A 25,482-nucleotide genomic window follows, 5' to 3' on the forward strand; every position below is an offset into this window, starting at 1 on the left:
ATAGGTTGTTAAGGAGGAAGAGTGAAAGAATGCTATTGCACATAGATAATTTTAAATGCTTTGTCCTTTTTTTAAAGGGCAATTTTGTTGTTACAGACTGCAGAAGACCGAGATGCTTATTATGTTACAGTAAGAAATTATGGCAGATTGTTATGGTAAGCATATTTTTCCCCATTGATTTTGTGAATCTGTTAGGTTTTTCTGGTGAAGGCTGTGGAGCTATTGAGTGATGTCCGGTCTCCAGAAGAGCGGGACGAGTGTGAATGAGCACAGTGATGACATCTGCCCAGGGCCCATCACTCCTACCGTCCCAAGCTGTGTTGACAGTTTCCAGTCCCAGCCTCAGTGTCCTTTGGGAGGAGCAGCTTCAGAACTGAGCGTTGTGAGCTAGACAGAAGAGGCAGTTACTCTTTCTGATAGCAGAAGGCTAGTTAATTGAAAGTGGATTTGATTTATTCTGATTTGATGTCTGTTCTTAAACTGGGAGTGGGATTAAGGGTCCAGAAACCCTTTTGAGATAGTACACAAAAATTTTTGTGTGTGCATTTTGAGGATGGCGAGAGAGCAATATAATTTTCTTTAGATTCTCAGTGACTTCTGACTTCAAAAAACATTTTTAAAAAAGGTAGGAAACCAGTTGTTTCAGAGGATAGAACTAGGTCTGGACAATAGGAGTGTTAATGGGAGGATGGTTTTGGGCTCAAGTTGAGGAGACTCACCTCAAATTGAGAGCTGCCCCCAAAATTGAATGTTCCTGTTTGAAACACTTTATTTATTAGACCTATAGTATGGTATTTTGGTGTTAGTACCTACATCTTTTTAAGGAGCTACATAGTAAAAATCAGAGGTAGCCAGTTCTTTTATAACCGTGTAACTGAATCATATCTGGTATCCGAAGATAGAAAAATTTCCTTGTTTTGATTGTTTTTTCTTTTAATTCCTTTAAACTGTGTGTTTAGAAGTTGATAGAACTGTCACTTCCAAGATTTTGTTGTTATTTAGAAGCTGTATGGAACAAAGTATCTGTTTGCTTTACTTAGATGTTTCATATGATGTAACTATTTTAAAAGAAAATTTATACCTCCCATTAAAAATAGGTCATCTGATTTCTTTTTAACTTGTTTTTATTATGAAGTATATTAAACATGCAAAATACAGTAATAGAGTATGGAGCATAATTCGGTGAATAGTTAGTTACCCTTCAGATAGAACAGATCTTAAAATTCTGTTGATAGGCTTCAGGTTTCCTTAAAAAGAAAAAAAGTTACAAATAAAGTTGAAGCCCTTGTGTCCTCCAGTCTTTTCTCTACAAAAGTAATCAAATGTTTGAAGATAGTGTTCATTAAAAAATAGTTTAAAAAATACACGTGTGTATCCATAAACATCTAAGGTAGTCTGCTTCCCTTCATTAAATATTTGTCAAAATTTGCGTTTGATTTTTAAATTCTTTTACCTTCATAAATTAATTTTAGAAGCAAATATTTTTAACTCCCAGCCACTCTTCCAAGATTAAAAAGATTTCCAAAAACAGGTTAAAAATAGAAGCAAGCTTCTGAATATAGTGATACATACCAGAAATAAGAGTCTCAAAGGTACAGTGTGTCTATTCCAGGTGGTGGCAGCATCTCTTTATTTTTAAATAAAAGGTTTTTTTTTGTTGTTGTTATTAAAAGGCATTCTACTTTAGTATTATATGTTGCAGTTTTTACTTTAATTCATATTAAATACAGAGAAAATAATGTTTGATTTTGTGGAATTTTAGTATATCTATATGCCCTTCAAAAAAAATGGATGTGCAGTTTACGCAAAGCCTGGGCTTGATTATAACTTGCTAAGCTTTTCAAAGATAACTAAACCCATGGTTACAGGGTAATTTTTAGCTAATATATTAAGCTCAAAAATTATTGTAAAGGTCAACTGGAAATTATTTTTATAACTTAAGAGTTTAATTCAAGTTTATTTAAAAAAAAAGACCAGTTGTAGTCCAGCAGAGCTGTTCATTTTTACATATAATTTAAAAGAAGCAAAGTGTGAAGTAAATCCCTCTGGTATATCCTATTTGAAATAAGTGGTATGCCTTCTATTTTAATGTAAGTCTTTTCTGCAGCTTTAACACTGAGAGATGAAGTAGGTTAAGTTGTTAAAAGAACAGTATAATTATATTTCTGTATTTTGATGATATAAGCCAAAATGATTCTTTATATTAAAAGTAACTTATGTTTTGCTTCTTAGTTCCATTGGTGAATATGATAAAGCTATCCAGGCTTTTAAGTCAACACCCCTTGAGGAGTTAGAAGACATCATAGGTTTCGCATTAGCTTTATTTATGAAGGGTCTGTATAAGGAGAGCAGCAAAGGTAAGTATGTTGTGTAAAGCTTAAGGATACATCCTGCTTTTCCAGAGCTGAGAATTTGAATCATAATTTGCTTATACACAGAAAGGTGTAATGCTAAGATGTTGGTCGGGACTGTAGTGTTTATTAAAAATCTGACAAGGGATATAATAGGTACTTTTTATCTGTTCCTTCATTTAGTACATGATGATGAATAGTTCTTCTAGCAGTAGTATGAACTGAATGTGACCTTTATTATTTAGATGAGGAAACTGAGACCCAAGATCACAAATGGCCTTCCCTGATAGCTCAGTTGGTAAAGAATCCACCTGCAATGCAGGAGACCCCGATTCGATTCCTAGGTCGGGAAGATCCCTGAAGTAGGGATAGGCTGCCCACTCCAGTTTTCTTGGGCTTCCCTAGTGGCTCAGCTAGTAAAGAATCCGCCTGCAATACAGGAGACCTGGGTTTGATTCCTGGGTTGGGAAGATGCCCTGGAGAGGGGAAAGGCTACCTACTCCAGTATTCTGGCCTGGAGAATTCCATGGACTATACAGTCCATGGGGTTGCAAAGAGTCAGACACGACTGAGCGACTTTCACTTTCACTGAAAGCAAGTATTTACTACTCCACAGTGTTTCTGTGTGCTTTTCTGGTAAACAAAGAGCTCAAACATTGTTTGTGATAATACATTAATATTTTGGTTTCTCCAAAAATGCTCCTTGAGTGCATTTTCCCATGTATGGGCCCAGCCTATGTGTGCAGCTCATTGTAAGAACTGTTTAATGGAGTTGCTTGTTTCTTCATGGAAATTTGGGTGATATCTCAATGCTTGTAGGCCTCCACTTCTTTTGAAGATAGTGACTCAGACTATCTAAAGATGAGAATTGAGGAATCACATGATAATCTTAATGATATTCCCAGAATCACCTTGGAACAGTTAAACCAAGTTAGATTATTATAAATTTTTATTCTGTTCGCTTGAGATCAAGGACATAAGAAGATGTAATTTTAGTTAGACTGCTTTAAAAAATAGGATTAGGAAAGGAAAAATCTCATCATTTGTCATTCAGGATTGCTTTTATATTGTTTTGTTTTTGTTTCCAATTCTGTGTAACAGCGTATGAGAGAGCCTTGGCTATTGTTGAATCAGAGCAAGACAAAGCTCATATCTTGACAGCTCTGGCAATAGCGGAGTATAAACAAGGAAAAATGGACGTAGCCAAGACATTGCTATTCAAATGGTATGTATAGTCAACATCAACACTCAAATGACCAGATACTTTAAAATATTGGGTTAAAATTGGAAGCAACGTAAAATGAATTTCTTAATGTTTTAGGAACTTTTTGGTGAACAGAAGGGATCAGACTCACCTGGTTAGCTAGAGATCATGGCTTCATTCTTAATTATAAATTCATTCAGTTCTTGAAAACCATTCTGTACTCTGTGTATTTTATTTATTTTTTTAAAACAGTAATTGATCAGCTGTTCTCTTAGGATTATAAAATTTTAATGAAGGCAGTCATAACTGGCTTGTTTTCAGCCCAGTGGGTTCCTAAAGAGATTTTTTCTCTTCCCTTTTCAGATTAACCTGATAAAGTTAATTTAAAGTTAAGTCTAAAGAAAGTATATATACCAGTATAACTTGTAACTATTTCTGTATTTTGGAGATAATTTAATAAAGTAGTAGTTTCTGATATATGTGGTTGTTTATAAGGTACTTTTTGAAAATTTTTTTGAGAACATTAACCTTAATTCCTTAAAAAGCAGTAGATGAGTAATGTATTCTATTGGCCAGTGGTTATCAGTGAGTGCTCTGTTGGCATTTTTAGTGGTACAGATCTTCATCAGTCAGTTCAGTTCAGTTCAGTTGCTCAGTTGTGTCCGACTCTTTGCGACCTCATGAATCGCAGCACGCCAGGCCTCCCTGTCCATCACCATCTCCTGGAGTTCACTCAGACTCGCATCCATCGAGTCCGTGATGCCATCCAGCCATCTCATCCTCGGTTGTTACCTTCTCCTCCTACCCCCAATCCCTCCCAGCATCAGGGTCTTTTCCAATGAATCAACTCTTTGCATGAGGTGGCCAAAGTACTGGAGCTTCAGCTTTAGCATCATTCCTTCCAAAGAAATCCCAGGGCTGATCTCCTTCAGAATGGACTGGCTGGATCTCCTTGCAGTCCAAGGAACTCTCAAGAGTCTTCTCCAACACCACAGTTCAAAAGCATCAATTCTTCAGCGCTCAGCCTTCTTCACAGTCCAACTCTCACATCCATATATGACCACAGGAAAAACCATAGCCTAGAGGAAAAGAACAGAATGGGAAAGACTAGGGATCTCTTTAAGAAAATTAGAGATACTAAGGGAACATTTCATGCAAAGATGGGCTCGATAAAGGACAGAAATGGTATGGACCTAACAGAAGCAGAAGATATTAAGAAGAGGTGGCAAGAATACATGGAAGAACTGTACAAAAAAGATCTTCACGACACAGATAATCATGATGATGTGATCACTAATCTAGAGCCAGACATCTTGGAATGTGAAGTCAAGTGGGCCTGAGAAAGCATCATTACGAACAAAGCTAGTGGAGGTGATGGAATTCCAGTTGAGCTGTTTCAAATCCTGAAAGATGATGCTGTGAAAGTGCTGCACTCAATATGCCAGCAAATCTGGAAAACTCAGCAGTGGCCATAGGACTGGAAAAGGTCAGTTTTCATTCCAATTCCAAAGAAAGGCAATGCCAAAGAATGCTCAAACTACCACACAGTTGCACTCATCTCACATGTTAGTAAAGTAATGCTCAAAATTCTCCAAGCCAGGCTTCAGCAATACGTGAACCGTGAGCTCCCTGATGTTCAAGCTGGCTTTAGAAAAGGCAGAGGAACCAGAGATCAAATTGCCAACATCTGCTGGATCATGGAAAAAGCAAGAGAGTTCCAGAAAAACATCTATTTCTGCTTTATTGACTATGCCAAAGCCTTTGACTGTGTGGATCACAATAAACTGGAAAATTCTGAGAGAGATGGGAATATCAGACCACCTCACCTGCCTCTTGAGAAATCTGTATGCAGGTCAGAAAGCAACAGTTAGAACTGGACATGGAACAACAGACTGGTTGCAAACAGGAAAAGGAGTACGTCAAGGCTGTATATTGTCACCCTGCTTATTTAACTTATATGCAGAGTACATCATGAGAAACTCTGGACTGGAAGAAACACAAGCTGGAATCAAGATTGCCAGGAGAAATATCAATAACCTTAGATATGCAGATGATACCACCCTTATGGCAGAAAGTGAAGAGGAACTAAAAAGCCTCTTGATGAAAATGAAAGAGGAGAGCGAAAAAGTTGGCTTAAAGCTCAACATTTAGAAAACGAAGATCATGGCATCTGGTCCCATCACTTCATGGGAAATAGATGGGGAAACAGTGGAAACAGTGTCAGACATTTTTGGGGGGGCTCCAAAATCACTGCAGATGGTGACTTCAGCCATGAAATTAAAAGACGCTTACTCCTTGGAAGAAAAGTTATGACCAACCTAGATAGTATATTCAAAAGCAGAGACATTACTTTGCCAACTAAGGTCTGTCTAGTCAAGGCTATGGTTTTTCCTGTGGTCATATATGGATGTGAGATTTGGACTGTGAAGAAGGCTGAGCACCGAAGAATTGATGCTTTTTTTTTTTTTTTTTTTGAACAGATCTTTATAGTACAGAAATTTTCCATCCCTTGTAGGAAGATCACATCTCTGTTTCCCATCACACTAATTGCTTTCTTCATTAGTTGTGAAAACCAAAAAAGTGCCTTCATGCATCTCCAAATTATGCTCCCCTACAAAGATAGGGGGACAATGATTAGATGGTAACTAGGTCAAGATGACTTCTTATAGGATAAGCTTTGTTTTTGTTTATTCATTGTGATACTTTTGTCTTATCTTGATTAAAGTAATAGCAATTCATTCTCCTTCTCTTAGCTATTTTGAGAAAACCAGTCAGAATTTTAAAAATCTTATCACTTTACATGAATACATTCATGTTCAGAAGATCCAAATTGCAAATAGCTTGGGAAAAAGAATTATGTGTGTTCTAAGTTGCTTCAGTCATGTCCAACTCTTCGGACCCCATGGACTGTAGCTTGCCAGTCTCCTCTGTCCATTCTCCAGGCAAGAATACTGCAGTGGGTTGCCATGCCTTCCTCCAGGGGATCTTCACGACTCAGGGATTGAACCTGCATCTCTTCTGTCTCCTGCATTAGCAAACATGTTCTTTACCACTGATGCCACCTGGGAAGCCCCCAAAAGAATCATAGATGCTAATATATTGCTGCAAATTATCAAGAGCAAAAGTAACCCCAAATTAGATATGCTTAGCTTAATCTGGGATTCCCTGGTGGCTCAGTTGGTAAAGAATCCACCTGTAATGCGGAAGACCTGGCTTTGAACCCTGGGTTGAGAAGATCCCCTGGAGAAGGGAATGGGTACCCCCTCCAGTATTTTGGCCCGGAGAATTCCATGGAGTGTACAGTCCATGGGGTCGCAAAGAGCTGGACATGACTTACTGACTTTCACTCAGATTAATATTGGGTTACTATTTAAAACAGTAACCAAAACCATTTTGAACACTGGAAGAAGTAGAGAAAAATAATAGAATATTATCTTATTCTTTCCTCATTCTCTTGTGAGAGAAGGCCTTTACCTCCTTTTTTGTGTTACTGAATCCCCGACTAAATAGTTTATATGATCTGTGTTTCTTTCTTTTTGGTTCTCTGTCATCTTTCAAACTGCTCCCTTTCCTGCCCCTTGGATTCTGTTCTCTGACATTCTGTGAAAAATTAGGATTCCAGTTCTTTATTGATCTTGTTTGGCATTCATAGGTTGGGAACTAAGCAGTGTCCTAGGTGCTTAAGGGGACTAGGCATAAATTCAGTATATAAGGGGGAAAAAATCTGATTACCAGCATCATAGAATTTATGATATAAATAATTAACATGTAAAGTCCATAGCACATGATACAGGACAGCTTGCAGGTACTGTGCATTCAGCACATGTGAGCCTAATGGGATGTATTCATTCCAGTAATAATTTAGATTTTGTATATTAATAAATATTAGAGTAGGTAGGGGTTTTCCCTTTTGAACCAAGACTCAGATTAGAATGTCTTCTTTTGATGTTAGTTGTTGTTCAGTCGCCTAGTTGAGTTTGGCTCTTTGCGACCCCGTGGACTGCAGCCCACCAGTCCTCTCCATCCCTCACCATCTCCCAGAGTTTGCCCATGTTCATGCCCATTGCATCAGTGATGCCATCCAACCATCTCATCCTCTGTTGTCCCCTTCTCCTCCCACCTTCAATCTTTGCCAGCATCAGGGTCTTTTCCATTGAGTCGGCTCTTTGTATCAGGTAGCAAAGTATTGGAGCTTCGGCTTCAGCATCAGTCCTTCCAATGAATATTCAGGACTGATTTCCTTTAAGATTGACTGGTTTGATCTCCTTGATGTCCAACTTACAGTTTGGGTTATTTGTATTGATGGAAATGACTTACTAAATGATACTATTCCATATTCGGATGCCTCCAGTAACCTTTATGGTAAAAAGAGTTCCTGTAGATTCTTTACGTTTACTCCAGAGCTGCCCATGAAAATTCATGATTTTGTATCTGTTTGTCAAAGTCAGATTCCAAACAATTTATCCTCCCACCCCAACAATAGAAAGACATAGTGGTAGGTGTGCGATATTTTGTAATGTTATAAGTATTTCTATTATATTTTAATGAATTTTGTTTAACAGATTTTTCAAAATTCCTTTGTTTTGTTACAGTACACATTCACAATTATTATTAGAAGTTCTGTTAAGTTTATAAAAAGCTTGTTTTCTTCATTTAAATTAATAAGGATTCCTAACATTAGTAACTTTTACCTTCATAAAATTTCACAGTTGAAGAAAAAAAAAACTGGATGCTTACATACTCAATTTAAATTCTCCTTCAATTATAAATATGCTCACTTGGAATATGGTGGATAGAGGTTGTATTTGTACTTATATATACTAGGTCTGGTTTCAAATACCACAGAGCAGTAAGACAGAATGTTTTTGCAAATGATAAAAATCAGATCTTAGATTAAGGATTTTTCTTTATTATTCATACCTTGTAGGATTTTACTGAAACCAAAAGATTTTAGCAAAATTATTTTAATTATCTACCTAGAACTGTGAGACTGTGCTGTGTATTTGTTTCTAAACGTAGATAAAATGACCACAAAAGAAATTTGGCTACTGATGCTCTCTGAAGGCCCTTGGTACCTTCTAACTGCTTCAGAAATTCAGGGAAGTTACAGTTCCTAGAAACCATGGAACTTAGTTTTATGTTTATCACAGAGCTGGGCCATAGTTTGGTGCATCTGTAAGTACACTGGTTTTCCTGCTGTTCAGTGTGTTGTAATAGCTACAGGCTGTTGTACTCACTGCTAATAGGCAATTAAAAATATGTTTACAGCTCTATCTTAAAGGAACCAACAACGGAAAGCCTTCAAGCCCTGTGTGCTCTCGGATTGGCAATGCAGGATGCTACACTGTCAAAGGCTGCGCTTAATGAGTTACTGAAGCACAGCAAACAGAACAGTGATTATCAGAGGAGCCTGCTTACTTCAGCCATCTATGCCCTGCAAGGCCGCAGTGTGGCAGTGCAGAGACAAGCAGCCAAAGCTGTTCACAGGTAAATTCTGTACTTGTGAACTTGGGGTCCAGTTGTCCTTGATGAGATTGTCTTTGCTATTTAGACCTTATTAAGATTATTTGCGTGCGTGCCAAGTCACTTCAGTCGTGTCTGACTCTTTGCGACCCCATGGACTGTAGCCCACCAGGCTCCTCTGTCCATGGGATTCTCTGGGCAAGAATACTGGAGTGGGTTGCCATGCCTTCCTCTAGGGAATCTTCCCAATTAAGATTATACAATGAGGTAATTGTGTATATTTGGAAACCAGGTTGTGGTATTATGAAACTGTATATAGGACCAGGTAATTGACAATTTTTTCATGTCTAGTGATTTAAATACAAAATTCAGTTGATAAAAAAAGAACAGAAAATTTTCCTTTATTCAGATTAAGGCCCAAATCTTTTTTAGTATGAAAATCCTTACAAACTCTCAAGTTGGTGATATTGTCAGTTTGTTAATACTGTTCAGTTTAATGGTTTTAGGAGTTTTTTGGCCACTCAGAATTCATTAATATATTCAAAATTTGGAAAGTAGAAAGCTGTTATCATTAGTCATAGTGGTTATTTGTTTTATTTTCAACAGGAAAGTGTTATATCTGTAGTTTATTTTCCTTCCATAATTCTGATCTCTGTGTTTTCTTTGAATGTGACATATTAAATTTCTTTAAACTTCCCTGATTGGATCTCATGGCTCTGTATCCATCACATTGCTGATTTTTCTTTCTTCTTTTAATAAAGAGATAAAATATTCTTTCTAAAAATTCAGACATTTCCAACCACATGTGGACAATTAATTTGAACTTGTTTTAGATGTTTAAAAGATTCTTAACTTAGGTACTAAATAAAATGTTGACAAAGTAACTCCCATCTCTAAGCCCTCTGCTTTTGATGATTGTTACAGTAACCCAGCTGATCCTGCTCTTTGGTCCCTGTTGTCCCGAGTGGTTGCCCAGTATACTCAACGAAATGCAAAGGTGAGTAGCGTTCTAACTTCTGACCAAAGGTAAAGTAGCTTATTTTATAATATGTAATTTTAAAGTATTGCTGTTATCATTTTGGAAAATAATACAACGAGGGAGTTCTTTTATTTAATGAAGTTATTCCTTAGTTACTCAGCAAGTAGTACACTGAGTTTCTTCCATGTACTATTGTGCTGCTGGGGTGTTATGGAATATACAAAGAAGGAGGTGGACTTTTTTGAATATATATAGATTAAGTTGGGCTTCCCTGGTGGCTCAGACAGTAGACTCCGCCTGTAATGCGGGAGACCTGGGTTTGATCCCTGGGTGGGGAAGATCCCCTGGAGGAGGGCATGGCCACCCACTCCAGTATTCTTGCCTGGAGAATCCCACAGATAGAGGAGCCTGGCAGGCTACAGTCCATGGGGTCTTGAAGAGTTGGACACAACTGATCGACTAAGCACAGCTCATAGTTCGGAAGCATTGCTATTGTGTTTCAGAATACCCCCAAATAATTTTATTTAAGTTTCTTAAAGATAAGAAAGTAACAACTAGAACAATGCTTATGTCTAAAAATATAAGGCTAAATATGAAGTAATTGATGTTCCATTAAAGGGATCTTCACTGTTGTTAGTTCATAACAACAAGGTATTTTCAAGAGTCAATAAAGTATTTTGTTAATTTCTATGGTTAACATGGCCTTTTATACTTTACATAACTAGTTAGTAAACATTATAGTAGTAGCTACTATGTTTTGAATACTTACTACATGTAGTAATTCCAGTATCTGAAGTCTGTGTACATCTGTTTTTGTTTGTTGTTTCTGTTGGTTTTCATACTGGCCTTGTTTGTTGATTGACTGTGTAAACTTGAAGATTGCTGGTGGAAATAATTTGAGGCCTAGTATTAAGGTACCTTTCTATAGAAAGAAATTGTACTTTTTAATGCCAGTACTTGGGAGTTCCACCAATCGGGAACCACCTTAAAGAAGGTTTATAGCATGAGCTTTCTGGACCATACAGGCTACTGTGTGCCTGGGTTTTCAGGGTCATTTGAATTCTGGTCTAGTTCTGATTCACCTTAAATCTGAGTGTGTAGCTCCTTGGCCAGGAGTGGGGGAATCTCAGCGTATTTTGGTGCAGGTTTCCTATATACTTGCTCCTTGTGTGAGTCCTGGGCTCTAATTTCTCACCCACAAGTCCTTCAAACTGAAAATTAAAATTTTTTAGGAACTGCAAACTGACTTCCTACACTTATACCTCTGTGGATTTCAGTTTTCCCTTTTAGTTTTGGCTTGAAAAGTCCTTAATACCTTGTCAGCTAGCCAGTGCTTTTAAGAATACATGCTTCTTATGCTTATTAAACATTAATGTGAAATGAAATTACCCCATAATTTTGTTTAAACCTAATTCGGTAGACCTGATATTCTGCATTTCTGACAGCCTTCCAGAGAACGTCAGTTCTGCTGGTATACAGGCCACACTTTGAGTAGCAAAGTTTTATCCTACAGTTTGTTATTTTCAGTGAATGTTTTGTTCCAAGAACCTGAAAGACCATCATTATTAGACTCTGGAATGAAGCATTTATATGCCAACTACTGTGCTTGGCATTTTTATCTGTCTTGTCATTTAATCTCAAAAGCATTATGAATCTCAAAAGCATTATGAAGTAGCTGGAATTAAGTTCGTTTTGTAGAGGAGAGTACTTGAGACATAAATATTCAATAACTTGAGCAAAATCACAGTTAGTAGTTGCGGTGATGAATCATTTCAGACCTTACTCGTGAATCTTTTTTTTTTTAATTCGTCTTCTATTTGTTTTATATTGACATGTTTTTTAAAAGTTTATTTTTAGCTTTATTTGCTAAATATGGTTTTAAAAATATTTGTGATATACTTAAAGTAAGGTAAAGTCACTCAGTCATGTCCGACTCTTTGTGACCCCATGGGCTGTAGCCTACCAGCCTCCTCTGTCCATGGGATTTTCCAGGCAATAATACTGGAGTAGATTGCCATTTCTTTCTCTAGGGGATCTTCCCGACCCAGGGATCGAACCTAGGTCTCCCACATTGTAGACAGATGCTTAACCACCTGAGCCACCAGGAAAGTCTTATATACTTATTTACATCATTAAGTGTGATATACTTAAGTATATCACACTTAATGATGTAAAATGAAGTATCAGTTCAGTTCAGTTCAGTTCAGTCGCTCAGTCGTATCCGACTCTTTGCGACCTCATGAATCACAGCATGCCAGGCCTCCCTGTCCTTCGAATTTAAAATGAGATCATTCTTACAACTTACTTTCTTTACCAGGTGAAACATCTAATTGAATATTTAAAAATTAAGAATTTCAAGCCAACTTTATGAAACCTAGGATGCTGCATAGATTTTCCTTATTTTTAGTATTGAGTAGATTATTGAGGCAGTGGTGAGTTTCATGATGCTCTGAACTTTAATTACCTATTTTGCTAGGGTCTATAGATGTTTTAAAAATATTGTATTTTCTTGAAATAAAGTTATATTAGTTTATCTTAAAATAAGTTTTGTGGAATCTTCACTGAGTCTTTGTTTCACAGTCTTGTATATTGTTAGAAAATTGTATGTTTGTTTGTTACCACTGTGAAATCATGTAATTGTTGGACCTTTAATGAAAATTGTAAAAGAGCTGATTTCAAATTCTCATAGTAGAAAAGATTTTCTTTTATGAAAATATTAAACTGGTTTTTTGAAACAGTGGTATTAAGTTGGTGCTTGGGGAGCTTAAAGGTTTCGCTGGTGGCTCAGTGGGTAAAAAGTCTGCCTGCAATGAGGGAGACCTGGGTTTGATCCCTGGGTCAGAAAGATCCTCTGGAAAAGGAAATGGCAACCCACTCCAGTATTCTTGCCTAGAGAATCCCATGAACAGAGGAGCCTGGCGGGCTACAATCCATGGGGTCACAAAGAGTTGGATACTACTGAGGGACTAACACTTTGACTTTCTCAGGAAGTTGAAAAGTTAATATAAATGTGATAAAACTGAACCTTTCAAATGATTTAATGTAAAGATTTTATCAGTCTTAAGTTTTACTTTTTCATGAAAGTTTATGCATTTATCTAAGTAATCATTTGTTTGCTATTACAGGGAGGTGCAGTGGCAGGAAACGTGGCTCATATTCTGGACTCAAATCATGGAAAGGTTAGTTTGCCCCAATTCAGGGGAGTGTTTTACTTGTTAAATAATATTATTGGTGAATGAGTAATTTTTTTTCTTAAGCTCAGGGGTCACATCATATTCAGTATAGTACTATTTTTCATCACTTTGAAAGTCAAGGAGCTGTAAAGAGAAATGGTTAACACTCTTCTTTTCTCTTATGTAGAAGGCATTACTGTACACTGCAGTAAATCAGTTGGCTATGGGAAGCAATTCAGCAGAAGATAAGAAAAATACTGCACTAAGGACCATTCAGAAGGCAGCTCTCCTTTCTCCAGGTGAATATAATATAATCCATTTCATTGCATAGGATTCTGTCCATCTTGCATTTGTGAAGCAAAGTTTGTACTTTTATAAAATGAGAGAATTTTAAAATATTTTAAGATCTTGCATATTATTTGGTTATCTTCATTCAGCTACTGATACTTGAGAGATAATTAGTTATTGAAGTAGGCTCAGAGGAATATCTCTTTAAAGATGGGTCATTAACCATTATTGAAAATCTGAATTATATACTTTCAAGAAGTAGTTTTATGTCTGTTTTCCCATCAGTCAGGTTTAATCAGGTTTATCTATAGTTACTAAATTATTTAATAAACATGTTTAGTTACCTTTATGTGTAGTTTCTTGAGGAGTGGAGATATGTATTTTGTTATAACTGTTAGAACTGACAGGGTGCTGACCTCACCTGAACTAACCTCTTCTCAGTTCTAACCAGAATTGTATGTGTACTATTGATCAACAAAGGCCCAAGGAATTGCTATAAATGGCATCAGCATTCTTCCATTACTACTATTGGAAAAATGCTTTAGATAACTGGAAAGTCTGGCAAAGTAGGGTTATGGGGTATATTTTTACAAAATACTGTTTTTAATATAAAACATAGCTTTAAACAGTATATTCCACCAGAGCACTTCAAACATTTGTTTGATCAGAATACTATTGCTTTTGGCCTGGCCTGTAGGGAAACATTGTACAAAGAACAGATTTGATGTCATCTTCACAATGAATTATAAAGCTTGTAACTAATTTCAAAGATTATTTTATAAAACAAGTAGACAGACCTGTCTTTGTTTCTTTTTTCTTTCATTTTTGAAATAGAATAAAAAGAAACCTAAATATTTGATTTTGTCTATGTTACATGTTAGGTAAGTGTCTGATTTTTAAGTGTTCTCAAGCAAGTTATTAGGTATAGAATTGCTCTCAAGAATTCTTACTGTGGATCTAGAATGATTGATGTAAGTCTTTGATTATGTAAGTGAAATACACTTAAGAAAGGTGAGATTGCCCAGGAAAGTGAATGTAATTATAGTTATGTGTAGTGGCTGTGTACCTAGGCTCTGTTGATCTTTAGTTTAACAAAGTGTTTTTTTATTTTTTATTATTTTACTTCACAAATACTGTATTGGTTTTGCCATACATTGACATGAATCAGCCACGGGTATACATGAGTTCCCAATCGTGAACCCCCCTCCCACCTCCCTCCCCATATCATCTCTCTGGATCATCCCCGTGCACCAGCCCTAAGCATCCTGTATCCTGTATCGAACATAGACTGGCCATTCGTTTCTTACATGATAGTATACATGTTTCAATGCCATTCTCCCAAATCATCCCACCCTTTCCCTCTCCCAGAGTCCAAAAGTTTGTTCTATACATCTGTGTCTCTTTTGCTGTCTCGCATACAGGGTTATCATTACCATCTTTCTAAATTCCATATATATGTGCTAGTTTACTATATTGGTGTTTTTCTTTCTGGCTTACTTCACTCTGTATAATCGGCTCCAGTTTCATCCATCTCATTAGAACTGATTCAAATGTATTCTTTTTAATGGCTGAGTAATACTCCATTCTGTATATGTACCACAGCTTTCTTATCCATTCATCTGCTGATGGACATCTAGGTTGTTTCCATGTCCTGGCTATTATAAACAGTGCTGTGATGAACATTGGGGTACATGTGTCTCTTTCAATTCTGATTTCCTTGGTGTGTATGCCCAGCAGTGGGATTGCTGGGTCATAAGGCAGTTCTATTTGCAATTTTTTAAGGAATCTCCACACTATTCTCCACAGTGGCTGTACTAGTTTGCATTCCCACCAACAGTGTAAGAGGGTTCCCTTTTCTCCACACCCTCTCCAGCATTTGTTGCTTGTAGACTTCTGGATCACAGCCATTCTGACTGGTGTGAAATGGTACCTCATTGTGGTCTTGATTTGCATTTCTCTGATAATGTTGAGCATTCTCTGAGTGATGTTGAGCATCTTTTCATGTGTTTGTTAGCCATCCATATGTCTTCTTTGGAGAAATGTCTATTTAGTTCTTTGGCCCATTTTTTTTTAAACAAAGTTTTGGTAGATGGTACTCCAAGGAATCTTTATAGAAATTTAAATGTAATCCCAAGAATTTAGAGTTGAATGGAAAGAAATCCAATGTCTGTTAGATTAATGATTCTGTGATATTAAAAGATATATTTAGCCAAGTATATGAAAAACTCTAGATTTCTAGTATAATATATGTATATATATGTGTGTATATGTATACATATTTGTATATAATAATTATCACTTTGTTTCATAAGGAATTTGAGTTGCTGGTTATTTCTAGAAGAAAAGACAACAATTCTTCTGAACTATTTATGTCAAGAGAAATTGCTTCCAGCTAATATCTATCCCTTCCCCTAAAATCTAAACTATATAGTACTATAAGATCCTTAAATGAGTAGTTCATTTAATCTTAGAAATATAGAAATTGAGTCCATTTCAGTTGAAATTACAGAATATTACACCTGAGGGCACCTGAGCTGTCATTTAATTTAGATGCCTTGTTTTATAAAAGTATGTGTTCCAAAGGAAAAGTGGCTGCACAGTTAATTAGTGGCATTGTTAGACCTAAAACCCAGGCCTAAGACTCAGTCATGTGCCTTTCATTATATAGTATGCAGATCGCATCATAAATTCTAGGAAATGGTCCCCATTTTCTTATTCTGGATTTAATTATGTTCTATGATATTTAAAATAAGGTAGTCATTATCTGGGCAGAAGCTGTTTTGTAATATCAAGGTAACTACTTAATTTTTTGTAAAAATTTTTGGTCTGCATAACATTTCTAATGATTCTTGTATAATCTATAAATGAAATAGATCTACTTCAGACATTTTATGGAAGGTATATGTTGGATGGGGCAGTTAGATAAGAAAAAATTAAAATCTAGAGCTAAGGAGTATATTTAAATGACTGTATTGTTAACTGGAACCTCTTGTAGGATTTTAAAATTATCCATTTTTTCTTTAAGGGCAAACGGACTGAAAATATTAACCTGTAAAGTATTATTTGTGAAATAAAAGACCAAATTAAAAAACCTAAATTCCAAATCCGAGTTCAGCTTTCTGTTTTCACAGTTAACTCTTGAAAAGAGTCTGTACTCATAATCTGTTTTATTACCTCTCAACTCACCGCCCTGAAGCTGCTATCAAGGTGTGAAGGAAGGAAAAAAAGATCAAATAAATGAAGGGATATATAATCAAAATTGATTCACTTGGAATGATAAAGTGACTTTCATGTTTGGCTGTTAGAACATAGGTAAAATGGAGTTGTCTTGAGGTTTTCCTTTGCTTCAAACTTTTCTTAAGAACTGAGAAATTGTGTTACCTTGCTTTTCCTATGACTGAGCCTTTAGTATAGGGACAACGTGATGAACACAACTGAGACTTGTCCTTGAAATTCAATGAATGTGACTGTAATTAACCTTTCTACAACAGCATAGTACTCTAGGCACCGCTCATGTAACCAGCCGTGGAAGAAGAGTTTAATTGGATATTTCTTATCCTCTGATGTGTTTGGAAAAAAACGGCAAAACTTGAAGGATGAATATAGGATTGTGTCTTATGAGTTAGTTTTTCTTTCAGAAAATAGAACTTTTCTGTAGATACCATTTTTTTATTTTTTGGTGTTTATAAACTCTTACTTTCAGTTTTGGTAGGTTTTCAGCAGCATGTTGATATCGACAAGGCTCCTAATTGTATTTCTTATGTCTAGGTGATCCTGCTGTCTGGGCTGGGCTGATGGCAGCTTGTCATGCCGATGATATACTGGCTCTAGTGAGCGGCACTCAGCCAAAGAGGGTGGATTTATACTTGGCACTGTTATCGGCTGTTTCTGCTTCAAGTAAGTTTGAAAAAGCATTTAATACATGATACATTCAAGATAAAGTATTCAGAAGGATATTGCCAAAAGCTAATAGGCAGAATTAGCCCTGCATGAAAGGCTATTATATTCTCATCTAACAAAGCTTAAAAACAAGACAAAATGGTCAAATCATTTTTAAGGAGTTTATCTGCATTCAGAACAAAGCTTAAGAAGATTATAGGAACAGAAATATCCAGCATTAGGCAAGGTAAAATTCACAATGTCTGGTATCCAGATAAGACTTGATAAGCATGCAAACAAGTGGAAAAATACCACCCATGATGAGGAGAAAAATCAGTCAGTAGAAACAGATCCACAAAAGACACAGGTAGAAATCTCTTTAGTATGTAATTAGCTGTTTAAAGCACATCCGACAATAGCACAGAGGCCAGGAGGAGAAAATGGAAGTATTTTGTTGTAAAGGTTTTATACTATAAGTGGTAAAATATTACAGTCATCTGTAAGTATTCATGGGGGATTTGATCTGTGACCTCCCTCAGATATCAGAATTCACTGATGCACAACTCTTAAGTAGACACTAAAAATAATAGAGTTATAAGTTTGCAACAAGCCACCGAAGTAGGAAAAAATGGGGTATAAAAAGTAATCCAAGAAAGGAAGAAAAGAGAACATTGACTAAAGAGAGAACAACAGCATAACAGAGTTAAACCCAACCAAATCAATAATCAAGTTAGGTATAAATGGTCTAAGTACCCCAGTTAAAAGGCAGATTGACAGGTTGGATAAAAAAGCAAGAGCTTTTACTGCTTAAAGGAAACATAGCAAAATATAGACCTATATTTTAAGACAAAAGTAATCTCGTGCTATCTATAAAATATCTGTAAAAGAGATAGGCAACAAGCACCTGCCTTATATAAAATAGATAAGGACCTGCTGTATAACACAGGTCAGCTATATTTAATATCTTGTGCGTAAGTGCTCAGTCACTTCAGTCGTGTCTGACCTTTGGCGACGCTATGGACTGTAGCCCACCGAGCTCCTCTGTCCATGGGATTCTCCAGGCAAGAATACTGGAGTGGGTTGGTTGCCATGCCCTCCTCTGGGGGATCTTCCCCACCCAGGGATCGAATGTGGGTCTCCTGCATCTTCTGCATCGCAGGCAGATTCTTTACCACTGAGCCACCAGGGAAACCCTTTAATAACTTGTAATAACCTATAATGGAAAAGAATCTGAAAAAGAATATATATATTTTTTATATATATATTCGTGTGTCTGTATATACACACACATATGTAGATATGTATAACTGAATCACTTCTTTGTATACCTGAAACATTGTAAATCAGCTATATATCTATTTAAAAAATATTTTTAAAAAAAGACAAAAATTATCTAACAAATTAGAGAATGGTAAAAGACTCTTGCGAGTCCCTTGGACTTCAAGGAGATCCAACCAGTCCATCCTAAAGGAGACCAGTCCTGGGTGTTCATTGGAAGGACTGATGCTGAGGCTGAAACTCCAATACTTTAGCCACCTCATGTGACGAGTTGACTCATTGGAAAAGACCCTGATGCTGGGAGGGATTGGGGGCAGGAGGAGCAGGGGACGACAGAGGATGAGATGGCTGGATGGCATCACCGACTCAATGCACATGAGTTTGAGTGAACTCCGGGAGTTGGTGATGGACAGGGAGGCCTGGCATGCTGCAATTCATGGGTCACAAAGAGTCGGACACGACTGAGCGACTGAACTGAGCTGAACTGAAAAGGCACTCTATGCCAGTACTGATCAGAAGAAAGCTGGAGTGCCTCAACTAAGACCCAGCACAGCCAAGTAAGTAAATAAATATTTAAGAAAAGAGAAATTTCAAACAAGCTAAGGTTTCAGGGCACATAATATTTCCAGTAATAAGGAGGGACATTTCACATTGGAATCAGTTTATCAAGAGGACAGTTTAGGCACCAAGTAACAAACCTTCAAAACACATAAGATCCATGTGGTTTTTCCCAATAACATAGGTAGAAAAAATGAAAAATTATGGAAAAATACACTTATGGAACTGAAATAAACTTGTAGAACTGAAAAGAGAGATCAACAAATTCATAATTACAGAGATTCAACAGTCTTGATAATTGTTAGAAAAATTGGACCGGAAATTAGTAAAGATACAGTAAAAGCTTGAACAATATCAACCAGCTTGACCCAGTTGTCATTTATAGGAAAGTACTCCTAACAAGAGCAGAAGGTGTATTTTTGTCAAGTATACACAGACTGTTTGTATATCACATTATGGGGGCTTCCCTGGTGGCTCAGCCGGTAAAGAATCCACCTGCAATGCTGGAGACCTAAGTTCGATCCCTGGGTTGGGAAGATCCCCTGGAGAAGGAAATGGCTACCCACTCCAGTATTCTGGCCTGGAGAATTCCAGGGACTATATAGTAGTCCATGGGTTTGCAGAGTCAGACATGACTAAGCAACTTTCACCACTACATCATATTATGAGCCATTAAGCGAATCTAAATAAATTTAAAAAATTAAAATCATACAGAGTATGTTATCTTAATACAGTTGAATTAATTTAAAAATCAATAACAATAAATCTGGAAAATTCTCAAATATTCAAAAATTTAATGGACTTCCAAATAATCCAGGTCAAAGAATGAAGCAGGAGGAAAATTAGAAAATATTTTGAACTGAAAGTATTTTGAAAGTAAAAAATCAATATATAAAATTTTGTGATACTAAAGTACTGCTTATAAGAAAATTGTAGCATTAAATGTCTACTTCAGGAAATAAGAAGGGCCTCATATTGATGATCTCACCTTCTCCCTTGAGAAAGTAGAAAAAAGAAAGGGAAATTAAACCAAAGTAAGCAGAATAAAAGAAAATAAAGAGTAGAGATCTGTGAAATAGAAAACAGAAAATCAACGAAAGCAAAACCTAGTTCTTTGAGAAGATCAATGAAATTGATAAACCTCTAGCCAGGCATCAGGAAAAAATTGTCAGGAATGAGAGAGGATGCATCTCTGTAGCTATTAAAAGGCTCATAATGAAAGTGAAAGTGGCTTAGTTGTGTCTGACTCTTTGTGACCCCATGGACTGTAGTTCACGGAATTCTCCAGGCCAGAATACTGGAGTGGGTAGCCTTTCCCTTCTCCAGGGGATCTTGCCAACCCAGGGATTGAACCCAGGTCTCCCACATAGCAGGTGGATTCTTTTACCAACTGAGCCACAAGGGAAGCCCAAAAAGGCTCATAAGAGAATCATAAGAACAATTTTATGCCCCTAAATTTGGCAATGTTGATAAAATTGATAAATTCCTTAAGAGACAGCTCACTTAAGGAGAAATAAACTGAATAGCTTTATATCTGTTAAAGAGACTGAATTTATAGTTAAAAATTTTCTTATATAGGAAACTCCAGGGCCAGATAGAATTCTGCCAAACACTGAAGTAGAAAATAATACCAGCTCTATACAAACTCTTCCAGAAAATTGAAAAGGTGGCATTTCCTAACCTCTGCTGTGAGGTCAGTTCAGTTCAGTCGCTCGGTCATGTCCGACTCTTTGCGACCCCATGAATCGCAGCACGCCAGGCCTCCCTGTCCGTCACCAACTCCTGGAGTTCACTCAAACTCAGATCCATTGAGTCGGTGATGCCATCCAGCCATCTCATCCTCTGTCATCCCCTTTTCCTCCTGCCCCCAATCCCTCCCAGCATCAAAGTCTTTTCCAATGAGTCAACTCCTCGCATGAGGTGGCCAAAGTACCAGAGTTTCAGCTTTAGCATCATTCCTTCCAAAGAACGCCCAGGGCTGATCTCCTTTAGAATGGGCTGGTTGGATCTCCTTGCAATCCAAGCTATGAGGTCAGCATTACATAAATACTGAAACTAGAGAAAGGCATTACAAGCAAACTACGGAACTACAGATGCAGACATTTATAACAAAACTTTCACAATTCAAACCCAGTAACACACAAAAAGGATAGTACTACATGATGATCAAGTGGGGTTTACTCTAAGAATGCAAGGCTGCTTCAGTATTTGAAAATGAATGTATAAATTTTACCATGTTAAACACTATGAAACATGCCAAAGAGTTTATACTTTATGATTTCATTTATATGAAATTTCAGATAATGCACACTGATCTATTGTGAGTAAAAATCATGAGTGTTTGGGGACAGAGGGAAAGAGGAGAGGTGGGTTGGGGACAGGAAGGATTACCAAGGAGTAGGAGCAAGCTATTCATGATGGTGGATGCATTTATTATCTTGATAGTCGTGATAGTTCATAGATGGATGCTTATGTCAAAAGTTATCAGATTTATAGTTTGAATGTGTGCAGTTTATCATGTCAATTATATTGCAATGAATCTTTACTTTTCTCATTGAATTATTTTCAGTTTTACTGAAGACTGATTTTTTTTAATGTAAGTCACAAATATAAAAAGTCTTAAGTTATTCAGCCACAAATATTCCTACTATGAAACTTTTCAGAAACCTGTCTCATGTTGAGATACTCTGATATTTCAGTGGTATGTGTAAAAGTTGTATTGTATGATAAGTTTAATTGTCATACTTAATAATTACTTCTCAGAGAACACATTATAAACTGCAGAAAAAAGTTTTAACATTGACTTGTTTTATTGTAGTTAAAGACAAAGAATTCTTTGAAAATTACAACCAGTCTCTTGAAAGGTGGTCTCTCTCTCAAGCTGTCACTGGTCTAATAGACACAGGAAGAATATCTGAAGCTGAAGCCCTCTGCACAAAGGTATTTTTATGGAATTGAGATTCATGAATTCTTATCCTACTTGGAAAATAACTTCAAAAATAGAGTGCACATTATTTAGAGAGCATTTGGTTGTGATGGTGGTGGTGATGATAATGAAGATAATACCCAGCGTTAACTGAGTACTTACTATAGGCTAGTTAATACATTTAGCAGTTTGTATTTGACCTTCACAAGAATCCTGTAATTTAGGTATATATTATTATCCCCATTTATACAAAAGAGAAAACTAAGGCTTAAAGAGTGTAACTAATTTGCATAAGAGTTTACAGGTAGAAATTGATAGACTTGCTGTTCAAGCTCACATGTGTCTGACTCTTGAGACTCAAAGTTGAATTTATTTGGGGTATTTCTTATGAAAGGAGTATTTTCCTTTGATTTCTAGTTACTCTCTTTAGAATGCCATGTTTTCCAGCATCCCTGTATTTTCCCAAAGTTCTGAACCATATAGAATGACTGTGGGGACTGTTAAGTGGGTGACTGAAATTATTGAGTAATCAGTTTTTACCTACCTGGATTGTAGTCTCTGTGAGTAAATTCTTAGACTTTGCCTGACCCATAGTAGAGGCTCAATAAATATTTATTGAATGAACAAATCAGTTTTATAAACCTACTCAAAAATAACTTAATGAATAAGGAGAGTTTTAGACATCACTTTTCCTGAAAACACCTTTTTTTTTTTTTTTCCCCATAAATATTTACCCGGGAGATTGTGTTGTTTTTCTAGAAATGTTTTTTGAAAGATCACTATGAATTTTACAGAGAGAGAGGAATGGATCTTTGAAGATCCCTTTGGTCCTTGAATTCTTTGAAAAGCAGAATCATACATTATCTCTTTTATTTAAGAAATTCCATCTAGGTTCAGGACGGTTCAGTATAATACAATGACTGTTTAGTGAGCGTAAATTGGCAGTTGCTTCTTACTCTCTCTGACAGAGAGTATGAACCTTTCCTCATCATTTTAAGGTTCCAATCTCTTACTTAGAAGAAAGCAATCACATACCTTTCAGAAATAAGGACATTTAGAACTATGACCTAATAGAAGATAAAGAATTAGATTATTGAGAGACAGACAATAAAGAAAGATATGTCTAAAACAATAGTGGAAGGACTTGCTTGGAGAACTAGCCTTAACTTCTTGTATGTGTATATTGTGGATACATATTACATATTGTACATATAATTATAATACATATATACATATAAACAATATATACATTTTAAAATATATATACATATGCATATAATTCTCTTATGTCTGTATGTATATGTTTTAAGGTATAAATAAATGGCTTAGGGAAATATGTATAAGAAGTCTGTGCCTGGAGGAAGGACAATGTGTATCTTTATTAAGATGTTGAGAAAGGAAAAAAATTATAGCTCTTTCCTTCTTACATAGTATGTGCATGCTCAGTTGCTTCAGTCATGTCCAGCTCTTTGCAACCCTGTGGATTATAGCCCGCCAGGCTTCTCTGTCCATGGGATTCTCCAGGCAAGAATACTGGAGTAGGTTGCCATGCCCTCCTCCAGGGGACCTTTTTGACCCAGGGATCAAATACGTGTCTCCTGAATCTCTGGCATTGCAGGCAGACTCTTTACTTCTGAGTCACCAGGGAAGCCCCTCTTACATAACACAGTTTCTTCCAAATAAGGGGTAATACTAGCCTTCACTGTTAATTTTATATTTTCTTAGTTCAGCTATTTATATGCAGATCCTAAATTTTTCAGGCTATCACCTAAGAATAAACCAAGTCAAAGGGACATACTAAATCTAAAAGTGACAATTTATAAACTACAGTAGTAGTATTACTGATTTTAGAGTTTATTTAAGTATAGAGTTTGATATTCCCAAGATGATCAGTGTTCTTTTTTTTACTTTTGCTGTTATTTTTTAATAAGGTTAAATTCAGGTTTGTTTGGTTTTTTTTTCAGTATGGAGAATAGCTTAATTGCCTTTTACATTTAACATTTCAGAACCTGTTTCACGAATTTCTGTTTGGGGTTTGATTTTTAGAATTTAAAAAGTAACCCTGATCAACCCGCTGTTATCTTACTCTTGAGACAAGTTCAGTGTAAACCACTCCTGGAGTCACGAAAACCTCTCCCAGATACTGTACTCGACGAGCTGCAAAAAACAGTCATGTCCAACTCAACCTCTGTTCCAGCCTGGCAGGTAAATTTTCTCTTTTGTTATGTGAGTCCTGAATTAAAATGCTCTCTGATGTTCAGTGAGGTCAAGGGTGTGCCCCATTTTTGCCTTGCCTTTAAACCCACTGTGTCTCTCATTTTCACACAGTAGTTAATATGTGGTTAATATCTCTCATTAACCACAATAGTTAGAGAAACTAACGAAGTTGATTATTCATTAAGGATCTGCTGCTGCATGGCTTTAAAGAGTTTAAAATCGCTGGTTATAAACCTTTCCATTTAAAACAGTGTTGAAATAATGTCTTTTATAAGGAGTTGATAGAAGAGAGCTAAGTGTTGCAAACATAATAAGCTTGCCGTAGTGGTGCTTAACTCTCCCTTTAGAGGCTATGTGTGTAGCTTTTCCTTAGCTCCTCTGCAGGTAACCTGTATCTAAGATTCTAATGGGTTTTCAGTGCCTTCAGAAATAGTTATTTTCAGGACTGATGCCTGAATCCCTGAGCTGTCAGCCCTTTTAGCTGGCTCTGCTTACCGCAATGATAAGTACATAATGATCACTACCTACTTTATTCTCATTGATACTAACATACAAAAAGCATATATATTACTCAACTTGTTACAGTTCTGTGCCCCAAGACAGTGTTAAAGGGACACAGGTTTTACAGAAGTTTGTTTTACTACAGTTCTTCATTTGATCTTTTGTTCTATCAACGTTTCGATGTCCTGCTTAAAAAGATTATCTAATGGTGTAAAATAGTTGGATTATGCACATTAAGCTTCCTTTTTACTCTACTTCTTGAAGAAAGATGGCACTTTTTTCCCCTCTCAGAGTAAATTTGCCATATGAGACTTAACATACTTTAATTCTAAGGTCAACTGGATATTGATGATCTCATGTTCTTTATCAAGGGAAAAAACACTTTGTCAAACTAAAAGGGAAAAATTAAAGGATAAATTATGCAGTAAGTAAAGTCTTAAGAGATAGCATATCTGTTTTCTTTTATACCATGATATAATTCACAAAGACTAGAATGTAAAAATCTTACTATATATGTAAGTACTTTTAACCACTACTTACATCAAGATGTAGGGATTTCCCAGGTGGCTCAGTGGTAAAGAATCTGCCGATGGAGGAGATGCAGGAGGCTCAGGTTTGATTTCTGGGTTGGGAAGATCCCTGGAGAAGGAAATGACAACTCACTC

General features: G+C 36.4%; 1 protein-coding gene across 2 annotated transcripts in view; it reads left to right on the plus strand.

Moving 5' to 3' along the window:
- Nucleotides 1–25,482, plus strand: part of TTC37 (tetratricopeptide repeat domain 37) — a 101,061-nt gene that overhangs the window by 54,455 nt on the left and 21,124 nt on the right. For both annotated transcript variants that reach the window (XM_013965794.2, XM_005683439.3), the window contains 10 exons: nucleotides 78–155; nucleotides 2,233–2,357; nucleotides 3,453–3,576; nucleotides 8,824–9,042; nucleotides 9,943–10,015; nucleotides 13,123–13,176; nucleotides 13,358–13,469; nucleotides 17,227–17,355; nucleotides 21,992–22,113; nucleotides 24,146–24,304. In XM_013965794.2, the coding sequence (XP_013821248.2) occupies nucleotides 78–155; nucleotides 2,233–2,357; nucleotides 3,453–3,576; nucleotides 8,824–9,042; nucleotides 9,943–10,015; nucleotides 13,123–13,176; nucleotides 13,358–13,469; nucleotides 17,227–17,355; nucleotides 21,992–22,113; nucleotides 24,146–24,304 (1,195 nt within the window). The remainder of the gene's footprint in view (nucleotides 1–77; nucleotides 156–2,232; nucleotides 2,358–3,452; nucleotides 3,577–8,823; nucleotides 9,043–9,942; nucleotides 10,016–13,122; nucleotides 13,177–13,357; nucleotides 13,470–17,226; nucleotides 17,356–21,991; nucleotides 22,114–24,145; nucleotides 24,305–25,482) is intronic.

This window comes from Capra hircus, chromosome 7 (genome assembly GCF_001704415.2).
Source record: "Capra hircus breed San Clemente chromosome 7, ASM170441v1, whole genome shotgun sequence".
NCBI classification, from domain to species: Eukaryota; Metazoa; Chordata; class Mammalia; order Artiodactyla; family Bovidae; genus Capra; species Capra hircus.